Source organism: Lissotriton vulgaris, chromosome 1_1 (assembly GCF_964263255.1).
Source record: "Lissotriton vulgaris chromosome 1_1, aLisVul1.2, whole genome shotgun sequence".
NCBI lineage: Eukaryota > Metazoa > Chordata > Amphibia > Caudata > Salamandridae > Lissotriton > Lissotriton vulgaris.
Genome location: NC_141685.1, coordinates 589485753 through 589502061, shown reverse-complemented (window position 1 = coordinate 589502061; position 16309 = coordinate 589485753). Strand labels below are relative to the sequence as shown.

Genomic DNA, 16309 nt, shown 5'->3' with positions numbered 1-16309 from the left:
GCTTTTATCCATCTTTAGTACAGCTAAACTGCCACCTCATAAACAATTGTGCACTGACTGCAACAAAGCTGAAAAAAAGCTAATCAGTAATAGCTACATCATTGGGAACTGCTGTGTCAACTTGTAACTCTGGCTCTCACAATGGAATCTGGTAGCAAAAGGAAAAAAACAAAACAAATAAATAACAGTCGCTACAGGTCACCTTACTTGTCGAAAGGGACTATAGCGCCAATTCAAAATAAAAAACTGAACTCCTTATTGAGCTGCTATTCAAAAGACCTAGCGCTGACTGTTCTATGGTCACATGCTCTTTTGATATTAACTTAAAAGTTCTTCGTATACATAAAAGTGCTTTATTTTAAAACCTTTACATTTTTATCCTTTTAATGCAATGCAATTGATTTTAATATTAAATGTACTGTATACAATGGTTTAAATTAATCATGCATACTAATAAAAAAACTAAACTGCTCGACATGACATGACACAATAGCAACAGGGTGAGTACCGATCAGGGACTGGGGGTATGGGGGGAGATGGGCACAAGGGCACACATGCACAATTAAGTAGAGCACACGGCACACCCACAAGGACTCTGGATCATGTCCCTGATCCCTTTGGTACACTGCATCACACATACAAACAGCAAGTAGGCCCCTGTCCACAATAGGCACAAAGGGGCCCCTCCCCACACAGCACCAATCTCACAACCCATTAAAACCAGCAACGCTGTGTGTCTGTGAGCCACACAGACAATGCAAGTGACGCTGCATGACGAATAGCATGGCTGCAGTCCAATTATCATGACATGGTGCATGCCACAACACTGAGGTGACAGAGTGTGGAACACATCCGGAAAAGAGCAGGTCACATTCTCACACATCCACATGCACAAACAAACCCCTGACGTCAACAACACATCTGCGGATAAACCATGTCCAAGAGTCCAAAATCAGAACAACAGCCAAAATTAGCCAAGCTGCAACATCTCAGCACTGCAGAAGCACAGAAGTCAAAGGCACACCACCTCAAAGAGATAAGGGACAGCAAAATCACAGCTGCAGGGGCGACTCTGCCACAATGCAGCGCACACACATAGCAACAACAGCACAAAAACAATGTTGACAATGTGGTACAACACTTTCACTACAGAACAGAGTACACAACTGGTTCCACTTCTGCGTAGCACATCTGGCATAGCAGGAAACTGTGATATGATAATGTACATGTACAACCTCACATCCGTGATGTAGTTTAAATCTCCACTGTCCCGCATCAAATAGTAAGCTCCTCCCAAACAGTCACAATGTACATTGTCATGCTGTCTGTATGTAAACTTGAACAATGTGTCAACATACATGTCAACACATTGTTAAAATGCATCTCCCCTTCACATTGCAGAGGAAAAATTAAACACTTCCTGCAGAGCAGACCAGACAACTCATCAGTGATGATGAAGAGGACCACCACACCTTCCACACTGATGCCCTACAACAGCTCATGGACAGCTCGGCAACCCGCCTCCAGGAGCCGGGCAGCCTAGCTGCATCGAGGAGACCCCACCCCCCTGCATATAGCACACAGCAGGAAGCACCCAGCACCACAGCTGGCTCCCAGCACCTCACACAAGAACACATTGCATTCCAAGGCCAGGTGTTAGACTGCCAGAAGGAGGTGGCTGAACAGGTGTGGTGTGGTTCGACCACATGGCAGCCAAACTAGATGACATACGTGGGTGTCTATGTCACATCAGGGACCACTTACACTTCCTAACGGACCCTCAAAGTTCACTCCAGGATGTCCAACAATCCATGCCTGACATTGCTGGAGTCATGCCTCTGAGAGGAGAACAACTGTCTTGTCAGAGTCCTCAGCGATGTCAGCCGAGAGTTGGCACAGATGCTGCGGATAATGGAGAACATGAAGCGGTTGCATGCGGAAAGAATGGCTGCCACGGATGCACACCAGAGAAAAGTTATTGGTATCTTCCATGCAATGCAAATTTTCAACATCACATTGCTGCCACTAAGGCAGTCGCTGATAAAAGCTGCTGGTACTTCTACACACACATCTCCGGCCCCTGATGCATCAGTGGCACACAGTGCTGCAGACCAAACATCAGCACCCACATATCAGAAAGATGACATAAAGAACAAAGAGGCGGGTGATTCCACCTGTGTATTAAGAAGGAGGCAGTATCAATATTCTCCGCCATATGCCCTGTTTCAGCTTGGTTCTGCCCTCTGCATCATGCCCTGTAACAACACCTCCCACTGTCCCCCGAAACACTCTGTGACACTCACCTTGGATCTCGACATGGACTGCAATATTTTGTTTCCTTACCAATGACACAGCAATCAGACTGCGGAATGTACTCTTCCTCTTCCGATGTACTTGTCAATCCCTAAATGACTCTGGCTGGCCCTCCACTGGGCTACAATGTAATGTGGGTTATGCATGGCCATATACTGCTCCTGCTCCGACACTCCACTAAATATGAATAAATGATTCAAATTCACACAGATGTGTCATATCCATAATCGATTAAGTATAAAAGTATGGATGAATGTAAGGACATTGATTGCACAAAAAGGTACTCCCTGGGAAATTAAAGTAATGCACATGTGTGACCATGAGCATCATCATCTGCTATGGTATCTCTCTCAGGGGGTGCCTGCCGCATGCAAGACCAAGGTCGGAGGTGTGGATATCCTTCCACCTTATGTATTGAGACAAAGAAGCTTTTATCCCTAATGTTAGTCTGACTACTGTGTGCATTCTGGAAATGTGATGTGGCTTTCGTGCTGCAATTGAGGCTAGGCTTTAGGCTTAGGGAGCACCAACAGTGATACACACACAACAGTTGGCACGTATGAGCCAAGAGCCTGAGAAGTCTTTTGCTCCTTGAACAATCCCTTCATGCGCAGCCTCCCTTCGGGTGCATGCAACATTGCAACATTGTTGATTGTGGGCCATGTGGCACCGACACTACAACAGACACACATGCATCAGTTGGTTTCCTGTCCAGCCCAGAAATGAACCACTCCCAGAGCCGAGGGATAATTATTCACACCCCTATGCTGGCCTGGCATACGCTAACCCAGCCCACCCAGATTATGTTTAAAAGGGGAGACGACAACGCTACGTATCCCAGTTCTTACTCTCTGCCAGAGGTGACCTGGCTGCATCCGCCTGGCATATCACAAGTCCCAATCATAAAGGGGCCATGACTTGTGTTTCACAGAGCTGGTGGCAGTGGATACACTGCAGCCCGCATGGGCCTACCGCCACGGGACAGTGACTTTTGGTGCATTGAGTTAGGAGCCCCATTAAGTGCTGAGCGGGTGTGCAGCCTGCGTTGATGCGCCGTCCTGACGGTCCGGACTGGTAAGGATTTTTGTGAGCCCTGCTGCACCGCAGTGTAGGCTGAGCCAGCGAGTTGGGCTGGCCTATCGCCACATGGCATTGCCTCAGGATTCACAGAGTTAGTGGCACCTAAAGAGCTGAGCGGGTGTGCAGCCTGCGATCATGCTGTCTGCACTGATATGATCTCTGCCATTGCGAAATCAAGACCCAGAATCACGTGTGTGACCTGGTGGCCCACGGGTGCAGGGCTGCATGATGTGGAGGCTGCCAAGGTCACAGGCCCGGGCTTGGAGCCTGCACCAGCACGTAGTGGGCCCTCTTGAAGACACGTCGGTGGCGGAAGGTGAGCAGTAAGGCCTGGGTGCGCAGGGGCGGGCAAGCACCGCTGGGCGGTGGGAGGGGCTGGGGTGCAGCAGCCTGTGTGCGCAGGGGCGGGCAAGTTATGAATGCGTGTGCAATGATATAACCTCTGCAATTTATAAATCTGGACTCAGATAAGGTACCTGGTGGACTGCAGTGTATACCGGCACATGGTTGGAGACACACTGGTGGCAGCAGGTGAGCAGTGAGGCCTTGGCCCACAGTGTAGGCACTCTCTCCCTCTCTTACTTTCACTGTCTCTCTCTCCCTCTCTTTCTCTCTCTTTCTCTCTTTCTCACTCTCTCTGTTTCTCTCTCTCTCCCTCTCTTCCTTTCACTGTCTCTCTCCCTCCCTCTCTTTCTCTCGCTTTCTCTCTTGTTCTCTCTCTTTCTCTCTCTCTCTTTCGCTCTCTCTCCCTCTCTTCCTTTCACTCTCTCTCTCTCTCTCTCCCTTTCTTGCTCTCTCTCTCTCTGTCCTTTGATGAGTGCATGACACACCTTCTTATCTTGAATTTTGTCTTGCAGGCTGTGACTTACAGATTGTCCAGAGAAGACCCGCCATGACTCTTCTAAATAGCTGTTTTGAGTTTATTTTTAATAAAATATTTTGTTTGGAAATTCAAAGATGCAATGAATGATTCTAATTTTTCTGACCACACATGAATGTTAATTGTTGTAATTGTACGACATCAGGCAAATTGTTTTGTTCATGATTTCGCAAAGTTGATGTAAAATATCTTTGTCCGAGTGGGGGTGCCCGGGGTAGGGCCCCGGGTGGAGAGGGGCCCGGGGGGGGTGGTGGTGGGTGTTGTGGCCCTCTTGTCTATCCGAGCTGCATGATAAGTAGCTCAATGGCATCTACTGTTCTTTTGCTGTGGCTGTGGGCTGGGCTCCTATTTCTGGTGCAGGTTATCATCCGATTTAATATCAGGAAAGATCAGGTGTTAATTCCCTGCAGCTAACACGCCTTATCGCATGCTTTGTCTTGAGAATATACCCCATAGATCCTTCAATGGGGGAGAAGAAAAAGCTATTCTCTACAGGTATATTATATTAGTTAGTTTGGAGACCTCTGACCGCACTGGCTGGTATCTTCCCTTTGAGGACACTGGATTGCACTGAGTGCACTTTAGCAAACAATAGAGCTGTCACTGTCTGCATTGTTTGCTAGAGTGCACTCAGTGCAGAAGGGCAAGTACCCTCAGAAATTTGGGGCAAGTAAGCTCCCCAAATTCCCTAGCCCAGAAAGACCCTGTTTGCATTCCATGGTAGCTGAAAGTGTTTCAATGACAGGAGTAGCCAGGCATCTTGCACTGGAGCCACCTTGTTTCCCCACAGAGAAGTGATGCTTGGATAGTGGCCCAACCACTTTGAAAAATCACCAGCTGCCACTGCTAACTATTCCAACTCTAATCTAAACCAACTTGGGGAAGGTGTTGGACACTAAAGGGGTAACACTAACTATTTCCATTCCAATCTACACACATTTGGGGAACGAGTTGGACACTTAAGGGGTGACATTTACTATTCACACTCTATTCTAAGCCAGCTCAGGGAAGGTGTTGAATACTAAAGACGTGACATTTACTATTTCCACTCCAGCATAAACCAATTTGAGGAAGGTGTTGGACAGTAAAGGGGTGAAGTACTATTCCCACTCCAATCTAAACCAATTTGGGTAATGTGTTGGACAGTAAAGTGGTGATGTTTGCTATTTCCACTCCAATCTAAACAAATATGGGGAATGTATGAAAACGTAATCCAATTAAAAATAAACCTTTTCACCTACTATATTACATTATATTTAAAAAAAACTATAAAATGCACAATTAATGCTACACATTATCCTACTTAAAAAAAGTGTACATTTTTCTAAAATGTTATATTAAAACACACTGCTATTTACATGAAAAAGTCAATTCAAAAATAAAAACTCTTTTTAATTTACTGATACAATTTCCAAATGTTTAATGAATATTTTATACCATTCATAATAAACAAATGTACTAAATAATGTTATCAATTTTTTATATTTAACAATATAACAATTTTTGCATTGAATTTTCCATTAGAACTATTTTTTACAACTTTTTAAACTTACATAACAATTTCATTGAAAAAATATTAATGTTAGTTGAAACTTTTAAACAAATATATTATTTTATAAAAATGGTCTAAATATTTTAATGATGTTTAATATTTAATATTTTATTTCCCAAAACAAATTTAAAAACATCTTAGGTTGCACTTCTCTCTATGATTTAGGATGAATATGTGTTTGATGTGCTGAAGTTAGATGTTTGTGTATCCACACATGGAGGGTGTCAACTTGTCATATCTTTGTGGAGTTATGCATGGACATTTATTAATTTTGCAGTGTGTACCTTACAGCTAATTGATCTGGATGTGTGCCACATGCTGTTAGTGTTGTGTCTGCTTTCATAAGTTGTACAAACCCATTGCCTACACATGCATGGCACTTGGTTATACTGTTGGTTGTCCCTAATACACTTCAGTTCCCAGGTCCAGTCCACATGAAGTTTATCAGAGATGTTTAAAATGCACTGTGCCCGAGGGCCCCAGCCTATCAGAGTTCCCCCTTATAGAAGTATAGCTGTCCTGCCAAGAGTGTTTCCATTGTGCCCTTAGAATGGTTCTCACACTGACTATGTAATCCCATTGACTGACATTACCTTTTCATGTGGGTGATTTGTGACAGTCCAATACAGAGTTGTAGCAGCAAATGTGTGTTTCACTTTTTTGACACATCCATACAGATGTTTCTCTGACATCAAAACAGTTTCTGAGATGTGTGCAATGTGAGTGTGTCACATTAACTCTAGCACCTTGGTTGGAGTTGCAGTGAGAGGGCATTATGGTAGTAGTATTATCTTTTTCATGTAATTTTCCCATCACCTGAGAAACTACAAGCTGCCTGACAAGTGACATGGCATACAAGTAAGAAGGGACAAAAGGAATTTTGCAGTTTGGTTAAAGTTCTAGTCACAAGGCCTCATGGTACTAGTAATAGCTTTTCAATCTCACTTTAGCAACACTTGACAAATGGAAAGCTACATGATGTGTGCAGATCAAAAGTGACATGGCAGCCAAGTGAAAAGGGGCAATAGGAATCAAACATCTTGGTTAGAGTTCCAGTGACAAGGCCTCATTGAGGAAGTGGCAGCTTTTCAATGCCACTTTCCCAACACTTGAGAAATGGCAAATCTGCCTGATTAGTGAAGCTCAGTAGTGACATGGCAGGCAAGTGAGAAGGGGCAAAATGAGTCTAGCAGCATGGTTAGAGTTCTAGTCACAAGGCCTCATGGTAGTTGTAGTCACTTCAATGTCACTTTCCTAACATTGGAGGAATGGTAAGCTGAATGACTAGGAAAGATCAGTAGTAACATGGCAGACAAGTGAGAAAGGGCAAATGATGTGTAACATACATTAATGAGCATGATATTGTTCAGGAGGTGCTGTTGTGGAATACAAAATAATTCACATATCACTATCACTGTATATAATTTGCAAACACATATCCATGTGTGTACATGGTGCCTGTGCAGTACCAACGTTTTGGCCTAGTAGGGCATCATGCAGATGTATTTTTGAATATTGTTTTGAAACAATCCCAGACAGGGTTCATGTACACGTTTAAAATTACTTAGGGGCCCAAACTACCTTGCCTGGTCCATGGCAGGGCATCGTTTTGATGAGGAGTCAACGGCAATAGGAGGTTGTAAAAATTACCACTGATTTCATCCGTGACGGAATGGGTTTTGAACTTGGTCAGGAAGGTAGAGCGATGACAGGACATTTCCGATGGACTCCATGACAGTAGAAGACGAGTTAAAGTGGGTAGAGGTAAGTTTTGGTCTGATAGCCCTCCTTTTCTGCTATCTCAGATGTGGTGGTTCAACTGCCACAGTCACGCTGGCTGCAAAGCAACAAGTAATTGAGCAGATGGTTTCATTAGTTGCCCGAGCCTCTCACAGCCTCATAGGCACATTCCACGGGTGCTGCTGTTGGAGTTGGCTGGCGGTGTCAGTGGTTCGGCAGCGGTCTTCACAAAGCCAATCTGTAAAACTCATAATACGGCGGTCAGACCGCCGAGATCACGGCGGTCGGACCTCTGGAACAGCTGTCAATGGACTACCAAACTCCTATAAAGGACCTTAAAATGACATTGTTATTCCTGTCCATAATATATATAAAATCCTGATATTCATGACTCAATATTTTTTATCCAATATTTTATCCAAATACCATCTTGTAATAGAAATATACCCAGATCACTTTTTAACTTATTTAGTAGCACAACTATAGCCCAGTACCTTCTGTGGCCCTTCAAAATATCTATCGACTGCAATAAAAATAGAATAGAACAAGTTCAAATCGAACTATTATTTGAATGCAAAAATTCCCAGTCTACAACATTAACAAAATAATAACACTGTATGCCGTTCTAACCCCTCTCATAAGTCAAAAATGACTATCATATCCAGCACAGAAAATCCTTACATGTCTCTTTTTGTCAACATTTCCTTAAAGTAATGGTACACTTGTTCTGGGTTTGTTGTTTGTATTCATAAATAAAAGTAATATCAATATAATGAACCTCTTACTGCTACTCACAATACCCATATTGGTAGTTGCAATAAGCAGAAATTAATTAACACCTACCATATGAAATGCCTTTAAATACTAAAGTTTTATTTCCAAATACTGAGTAAAAGAGGTTTTAAAATTGCAGCCTTATGCTGTTTAAAGAAAGGGATATTAATATTATGATTAGTATTATTATTATTATTATTAGTAGTAGAAGTAGTAGTAGAAGTAGTAGTTGTATGGGCAATAGTGATAATAACAATACCAATAATAATACTACTAATACTACTACTGCTAATAATAATAGTAATAATAACAATAATACAAATAATTATAATGAATGGTTAATAGTTAACTAATAACTAAATACCCCTGGCATTTGTTTGCCTAACTAACATCATTCAAATTGAAAACCTGGATTTTTACAGTTCCAGATAGTCTGGCCCTTTCTCTCATCTAATCCACAGCGACTTTGGAGACCACACTCCTCTGACACCCACCCCTAGCACCAAGATGCTCCATTGGAGTGAAAGCCTGCGCTTTATAAATGCTATCATTCATTCATTCATTTATTCGTTCTCACCTGAAACTGATCAATAGTTCAAACTTTGGCCCGCCCCTCCTGGATGCAGGTTGCACACTGCTACTCCTCGTCTTATGAGCCTGAAGAAGCTACACCACATTCCTCAGATTCTGAAGAAAATCCAAGGGACTCCTCTCCAAGCCAGGGACATTACCTACTATCCCATCAGGGACAGTGTCCCTGTTTACCTGGCTCAGGAAACTTTTTTCTTGGCAAAGAATGCCTCAACAATAATGAGGACATACATACGGGAGGCAAAGAAATACTAGAAAGAAATGACTAACATTTATCCACGTCTATGTCTGGCCTCAGATTCTGGAACAGCATCCACATCAACATCAATTTTGAACAAACCAAGCAGACATATCTTCAAAGAGCCCGCACACCCTGTATTAAACGAAACGTATTCCTAGGCCTCGCCCACTGCTCAGCGCTCCCTTGACCTCTAGATAGGGACACTTTTCTGTAAAATGGCCCCCGATATTACTGTATTTAGGAGTGGCATAGTAATGCAGCATTGGCTGTTATTTGCTAACAGTCGCATGGTCTATCTCAGGGACTACATCAAAAGGAACATATTACTAAAATAAATTCTTTAGGCTCACTAGCATTTTTCATCTGCTTGCTGATATATAGGGCAGCAATATTACTAGTGCTTTCTTGATATTGAAGTGTATGACCATGGTTCCAATTGAGGGTGAATTATGGGAGTGAGGTATATCAGGCTGGAAGCCCATTTCAAGCCACAGGGGAATTATGTGGCCCTAAAGAGGAATGAGGCTAAATCAAGAGTCCCACTGTAAGGGCAGGGGACTCTGCTATGACTTGCACGGTACTACAAGGGGATAATGTACCTGTTACAATATATATCATACATGTGGATACCTCCTTACTCACCACTCACCCCACAATTCTTGGTAAGTAACTCTTACATGGAAGTGAGTTTCTTGTTACACTTTTATAGAGTACATTTGGGAATATGTACAGTGAAAAAGATATGACCAAAAGCAGCCTCCGACGTCTTGAAGATAGTTTAAAGCAAGTGAATTTCGATGTGTAAAATGATTGCCAATGTGCACATGAATAGCTGCCCTCTTACATTGAACTCAAGGTGGGCATTTTATTCATAATCTGACACTGATCGCTCCTTATCATATCAAGCCTGTGAATGCTAATTGTATAAGTGGCACTTGGTGATGTGCTTATGCAGCTGCTCTGCCCACTGTCTCTGGTCTGGCTCTGGCAGCAGGTGTTGTGCACAACAACTGCACAGCAATACATTAATACCATAGTGAGGCTGTTTTCTATTGCATAGGAGTAGCAATGTCATGACCACAGTCTGATAAGGACTTAGATGTAGATATATACACAGTGTAGGGGGCTTTCTATATATCATATCTGCCTTCCAGCAGTGACCTCACAGCCTGTGCCTTCTAGTGTAAAAAGAGGCCGCTGCACTAAGGACAGGTCCAGGAGCATGCAGCATTAATCCACACATTAATGTTGTATATAAACCAAGGAAGGTGCCACAGTGCATCACTGCATTCACACAAATCCGTTAACGTGGACAATAATACATTCCTGGGGGCAACTGTCTACTCTGATGTCATCTTGTGGTTTGCACAGTGCTCAGACTCACTATCATTTAGATAAGATCTGTCGCTCGAGCCAGAATGACCAGAGCAAGGTTATCACAACCTTTCACAGGTGTACAGTAAGACCTGCCAAAAACCTACAGTGAATCTCATCAGCATAACCACATATTCATTTATTTCATCGCTGTCTGACAACCAATCACTTTTTTATAAATCTTTACAAAAGCACGTTTGAATTATTTTAGTGTATACAATATGTAGATTAATGCTAGCTATGTCAAGCCTTTCTGCATCTTTATTTCCGGCTAGAGATCGATATCATTGAGGGTGAAAACAATGTTTGTCGTGAATGCTAAAAAAAACTGACGCATCAGCTAAAATCAGCTGGGAGGCAGCCAAACACTCCCCTTTTCCTGCTATAAAAGCAGCAGCACAACCACTCCCCTCCATCCACCGCCACCATGAGGGGAGTCATTCTAGCCCTTCTGGTTGCTCTTGTGGGTAAGCTCGCACTTCTGCTCCTTTCAATGGAAACTTGAGGGGAAGCATAGAACATGTTTCTTTTAATTGTATTTTCTGCATATTTTTTAATAGAATTACTAAATCTAAATGTTTCTTTCAGAGCGCTTGCGGTAGAGTCAATAGTAGGACAATGAAAGAAGCCTCATTTATTTAATATAGTGACCTTCAATATACTGTTAACCTTTATGAATCTGGTTCTTTCTAAGCTGCTTCTCACCTTTCCTGTTTGGTATTCCTCCCACAGGCAGCGAGCAGTCCAACTATGGTATGTACCTTTTTTGGTATAAGTGGTGTGTTCACCTGTAATGACCTCACTGCATCTCATTATCTTGCGTCAATGTCAGGTGAAATGTGCTCAGCTCTATGTTTTCTTCCAGAACCCGTCTTCAGTGAAAGTAAGACCTACGTCTTCCAGTACGAGGCCATTATCCTGAATGGATTACCGGAGGCTGGCCTGGCCAGATCTGGAATAAAACTGAACTGCAAGGTGGAGATCAGTGGATTCGCACAGAAGGCCTATCTCCTCAGGGTAAGAACGAACACAGTGTGAAGCGCACAGTGATGACGTGGCAGGGGGGGGGCAGTGGGAGGAGGCTCTCCTACAATCATAGCATTTTCTTTCAAAGTTAAACAAATATGATAGACTTAGCCAACGTTGCCAGTGGAGCCACTCTTCCTTAAATAGCAATTGAATCATTTGATAATGTTTTTTAATCTTCTTTATTGAAAGACAGTATTGTCCCCACTATACCTATAGTATTGATAAAAGACCTACTGGCTCCTTGGTCTATACAAGTATAGATATCAACATAAAAACATATATTGGGTCCAACCGGACAATAATGATTCGCTGCTTTGATATCACAATAATAAGTTCACAGTGATGGTTCACAGGGCAGAGTTCCTTTCCAGCCCTGGTCATTTGGAGGAGATTCAGTCAGTATATTCCCTCCAGAGCGCTGCACTCTGCTTCTGCGTCGCTTTTGGTTATCCGTCGCTGTAAGCCTATCTCAAGGGGTGGCAAAGCCTTTTCCTTCCTGGCTGCTAAGGCCTGTATTGAGCTTCCTCTAGGCTTGTGCTGGATCTCTTCTGAGCTCACTTTCCCCAAAAACTTCAAACCTGGTAAGTTCTCCGCTGTGGGTTTGCGTACCTGGACTCTACCTGTTGGCACCTGGATACTCTTCGGAGTGCGCTAAACAAATCCCACTCATTCATTCATTAGGTTGTTGTTTCTGTGCTAAGTCACCAGTGGTTGTGCTCGTTTTCCTGGTGTTCCTTCACCTTACCCAGGTCACCAGAGATTGAGCGAAGCAGCAGAATGGCACATAATGCTCTTCTTCGTCACTAGCCTTCTCCCACTTCTGTTGGGTCTCCATAAACCTGAGGGAGGTGGAGGAACTTGGGTCATGCTCTGCCACTCCCCAGTCAACATCTTCGTGGTTAGCTGGAGGTTTGCAGAAACCCACAGCGGGAAGGGGATTCAGTATGTGCTGATGTGGCTTTCAGAGAGTCCCCACTGGCACTGCGCCTACCCTAAATCACAGCTTCAGGTGAGGGTGGGGAAAGCACAGAGAGTGGCAGAACACCAGACAGTATATTTGCTATATTTGGGTGTAGTTGGGAGGGGCAATAAAGAGAGGGTGATGTGGATATATGGCAAGACACCGGTATTTTATTTTTCAATATTTGGAAGTGGAAGAGTTGGGTAATGCTGAGGGATTTGTGGGACGTTGACAAGATGACATGTATTTTGTTTTCAGTTGGGTTGGAGTGGGAAAGGCATCCAGAATGTGGTGAGAATGTACTATGTGTGTGCAAAGTATTCCGTATTACAGACAGTAGTGCACTGTTTAATACATAGGTACACAGTGTAATACATAGGTGCCCGCAATATGTGTAAATCAAGAACCTCAATATTCTACAGGATGCACTCGGCATCTTAGTTTCTAATGGCATTGTCTTCAGGATATATAGGAATACCTTTCAAAAATCCTAAATATAACTATTTTATTTTGCAGATCACATCTCCAGAAATCAAAGAATACAATGGCATCTGGCCCAAGGATCCATTCACTCGTTCCTCAAAGCTGACACAAAGTATTGCTGCTCAGCTGAGCAGACCTGTGAAGTTTGAGTACAGCAATGGACGTGTAGGAAACATGTACGCTCCAGATGGTATTTCTGAAACTATACTTAACATTTACAGAGGAATCGTGAACATGCTGCAGGTCACCATCAAGAAAACACAAAATGTCTATGACTTGCAAGAGGTTAGTGTCAATTATTTTAAAACAGTTGTTAGAAATATTGAGATCTATTACTGACACCATGTAACAATACTATCTTACATATATATTTAAGTGGCATGAACACATGTATAAAGCCACCTGCAAAGTGTGGTAAAGGCTCCTTCCACGATATAAAAATGTTGATGTCTGAGTGTTGTGAGGTTAATTTGAAAAAAATCTTATTTCTTTCCCAAACTTAACAAATGTGTCTGGTGAAAGTACACCTTCACTTACAATGTCCAGGATCTACACCTCCTATAGCTTCCAAGACATCATTTGATGTTAAATGGGAACCTGGTCAACAACACATTGGATGTCTTTCGCATTGTTTTCAACTAGGTTAATAGATGGTGTTATGTGATGATGATATCTCTAAAGTATAAAACTGTTGATCAATGTTCTAGGAAATATTTTGACCTTCTGAAATAGTGATGAGAAGAAGTCCTCACAATTTTTCTCCAGAGTGATAAAGACACGTCTGCAAAGACTGTCCTAATGTATTGTTTCCATCTTGTATCACATTGGCAGAACATGCTCTGCGTTTGATAATCTAGTGAGTTCTAAGAGTTGTAGCCTTTGTTTGCTTTTATGGAGTCATTCGGACTAATGCACTCGATAATAATATTTAAAAGCAGACAACTTGCAGAGAAAATTGATTCCTGCATACAAAGAAAAAGGTAGCAAGGTACTCTTTGAGTTTTTTGCTTTCAAAAATATGTGTTTTTAATTTCCAAAGTGCCTGACTCAGGTGGACCTGAACATACTTAGATTCCAAAGTTTAAGCAACATTCATGATGGAGATGCTAACCCTATTTTACTAGAAATAAGGCAGTTGAGTTTCTCAACACCTTGCATCCAAGGGTAACTGATGCAGACTCTATAGAATGGAAGTGAAGTAATGACACTTGTTTCTATCACTCACACATATGAAAGAGGCATGGTGTCCTCCCTTAAGATTAATTCTAGATGGTTCAGCTTGCAGCAAATCAAGATATCACCGATTGCTGTCATGGCCTGCAAATCAGTAGGTTGAATCAAGTGATGGGCTGCTTACAGCAGAAACCTTTGATAATTGGAAAATCTTACTTTATCTGAATATGTTCATATAAGGACCCAGACCACTGCCTGGCAATTTTGATTGTCTCTGCAAATTTCCACAGTCTGGTGTCACGGGTGTCTGCCACACACGGTATGTGATCCAAGAAGACAAGAGAACAGATAGAATCATCGTTGTGAAATCCAGAGACCTGAACAACTGTCAGGATAAAGTGGAAAAGAACATCGGCATGGCTTACATGGAGAAAAGCGATTCTTGGCAGAAGGTACATGCTTGTCACATATCTAGACTCAAATTTGACTTTTAATATCTACCTCTCCATGATCATTTTTTCTGCTTCTATACTTTTATAGATGGTAAAGAATCTAAGAAGAGCGGCAACATTTACTTACAAGATGAAGCCCAGAGATAGTGGCGCTCTAATCACTGAAGTTACTTCACGACAGGTTTATCAGTTCTCCCCCTTCTATGAACTCTATGGTGCAGCTGTAATGGAAGCTAGGTGGGTGTCTTATATTCATCAATCTCTGTGTGTGCTGTTTTGTGCAGGAGCATCACAAAATTACATGTCATGTGTCCAAAGGATCACAGCAGTGTTATCAGGAATTTAGCAATTCCAATTCAAAATACATTCAATATGTTTCAAATAAAGTATATATTACGCTGATTTACAGCTAGACCAGCAATAACATGGACCGAGAAACCATACATTTTTTAAAGCTTGCACACAAACAAAATCAATAATTATCAATAGTTAGATTCTTCCTTTTATAGAATCAGCTACCCTTAATTCCCATCTCTTAGTACTGGTTTTGTCCCCATAAAACAATTGTCTGTCTGCCAGTGAAAGGAGAACTGACATCTCCACCTTCATGGCCTTCTGACTTGATTATGGAAAGAGCATGTGTTTACACTTGCTTTTATATCCTATCTATTGCCTCAGAAATATCAATATTGTGGCAATAGCTTTTAAGCCACAAGTCAACTTTGTTTGATTCTTGCCAATGGCCATACCAGATCAATGAAATTGGCTTGGCTCCTAAATGCTACTACTTAGCTAGACTGGATTTATCATAGAGTACTATCCAGATTATCACCACCAAAAACATCTTATATGTTCCAAGGCATGCTAAGATGAGAATGGGGTCTGCCCAGTGTTCTTCCAACAGGCAAGCTATGAGACACCAAGCCACTTTGAACTTGAGCTCAGAAAGACAGTTTGGTATTTTAGAAACAGTTAAACTGCCTGTCTGTTCTCTCAGTAATCATCTGGTACATCATAAGGAGTATTATATGCACCCTTAAAACTACCTAAAGCCACACATATTTTGACAAACAGCTGTAAGCAAAGAATAACACTACACAAGGTATTGAGTCCACTGGCGATGCCTGAGTTCCACACATTTATTGCTAACAGAAAGGCAGGAACTTTTCTACAGTGCATGGTTCTTTGTACTATTGGAGGTTGACTCTTGGAAGGCAAAGGATGTTTGGTCTAAGTCTTGTTAGAATATGTCTGAGATTTAAATGTGTGTTTCGATGACGATAATGCTTTCTAGAGGACATTTGTAAAATTACACATGTGAAGAATAGAGTAACAGTAGAAAAGTGTGCGTCAACAACTGCCTCAGTGGTTTGAGTGCCACAATGGCAAGTTTTTGAATTGCAAAATTAATATTCACTTTGGTATTGCATAATTTCAGAAAGCAAGCAATTCAAATGAATTTAAAAGCTTAGATGAGAGCCTTTTGTTTTTTTGGTTATGTGAGTTGATTTTACTACATGAAATACAAAATGTTGCCCTTGAGTTTCTTTTATACATTGGATAACTGTTGAGAGTATAACAAGATTTTCCCCAAAATATGAATTCTGATTCATCTTTTTTATTCATGGAGCTGTTGTCCAGTGACTTTATTTTAAGCTAGCCAAGG

General features: G+C 42.0%; 1 protein-coding gene across 1 annotated transcript in view; it reads left to right on the top strand.

The window, feature by feature from the left end:
• Positions 1-10942: 10942 nt before the first annotated feature.
• The window catches only part of LOC147747526 (vitellogenin-A2-like), a 58764-nt gene continuing 53397 nt past the window's right edge, over positions 10943-16309 (top strand). Inside the window, exons 1-6 of the mRNA XM_086954008.1 lie at positions 10943-11012; positions 11278-11298; positions 11411-11562; positions 13052-13303; positions 14482-14643; positions 14732-14880. Coding sequence (XP_086810134.1) covers positions 10973-11012; positions 11278-11298; positions 11411-11562; positions 13052-13303; positions 14482-14643; positions 14732-14880 — 776 coding nt within the window. The 5' untranslated portion in view covers positions 10943-10972. The remainder of the gene's footprint in view (positions 11013-11277; positions 11299-11410; positions 11563-13051; positions 13304-14481; positions 14644-14731; positions 14881-16309) is intronic.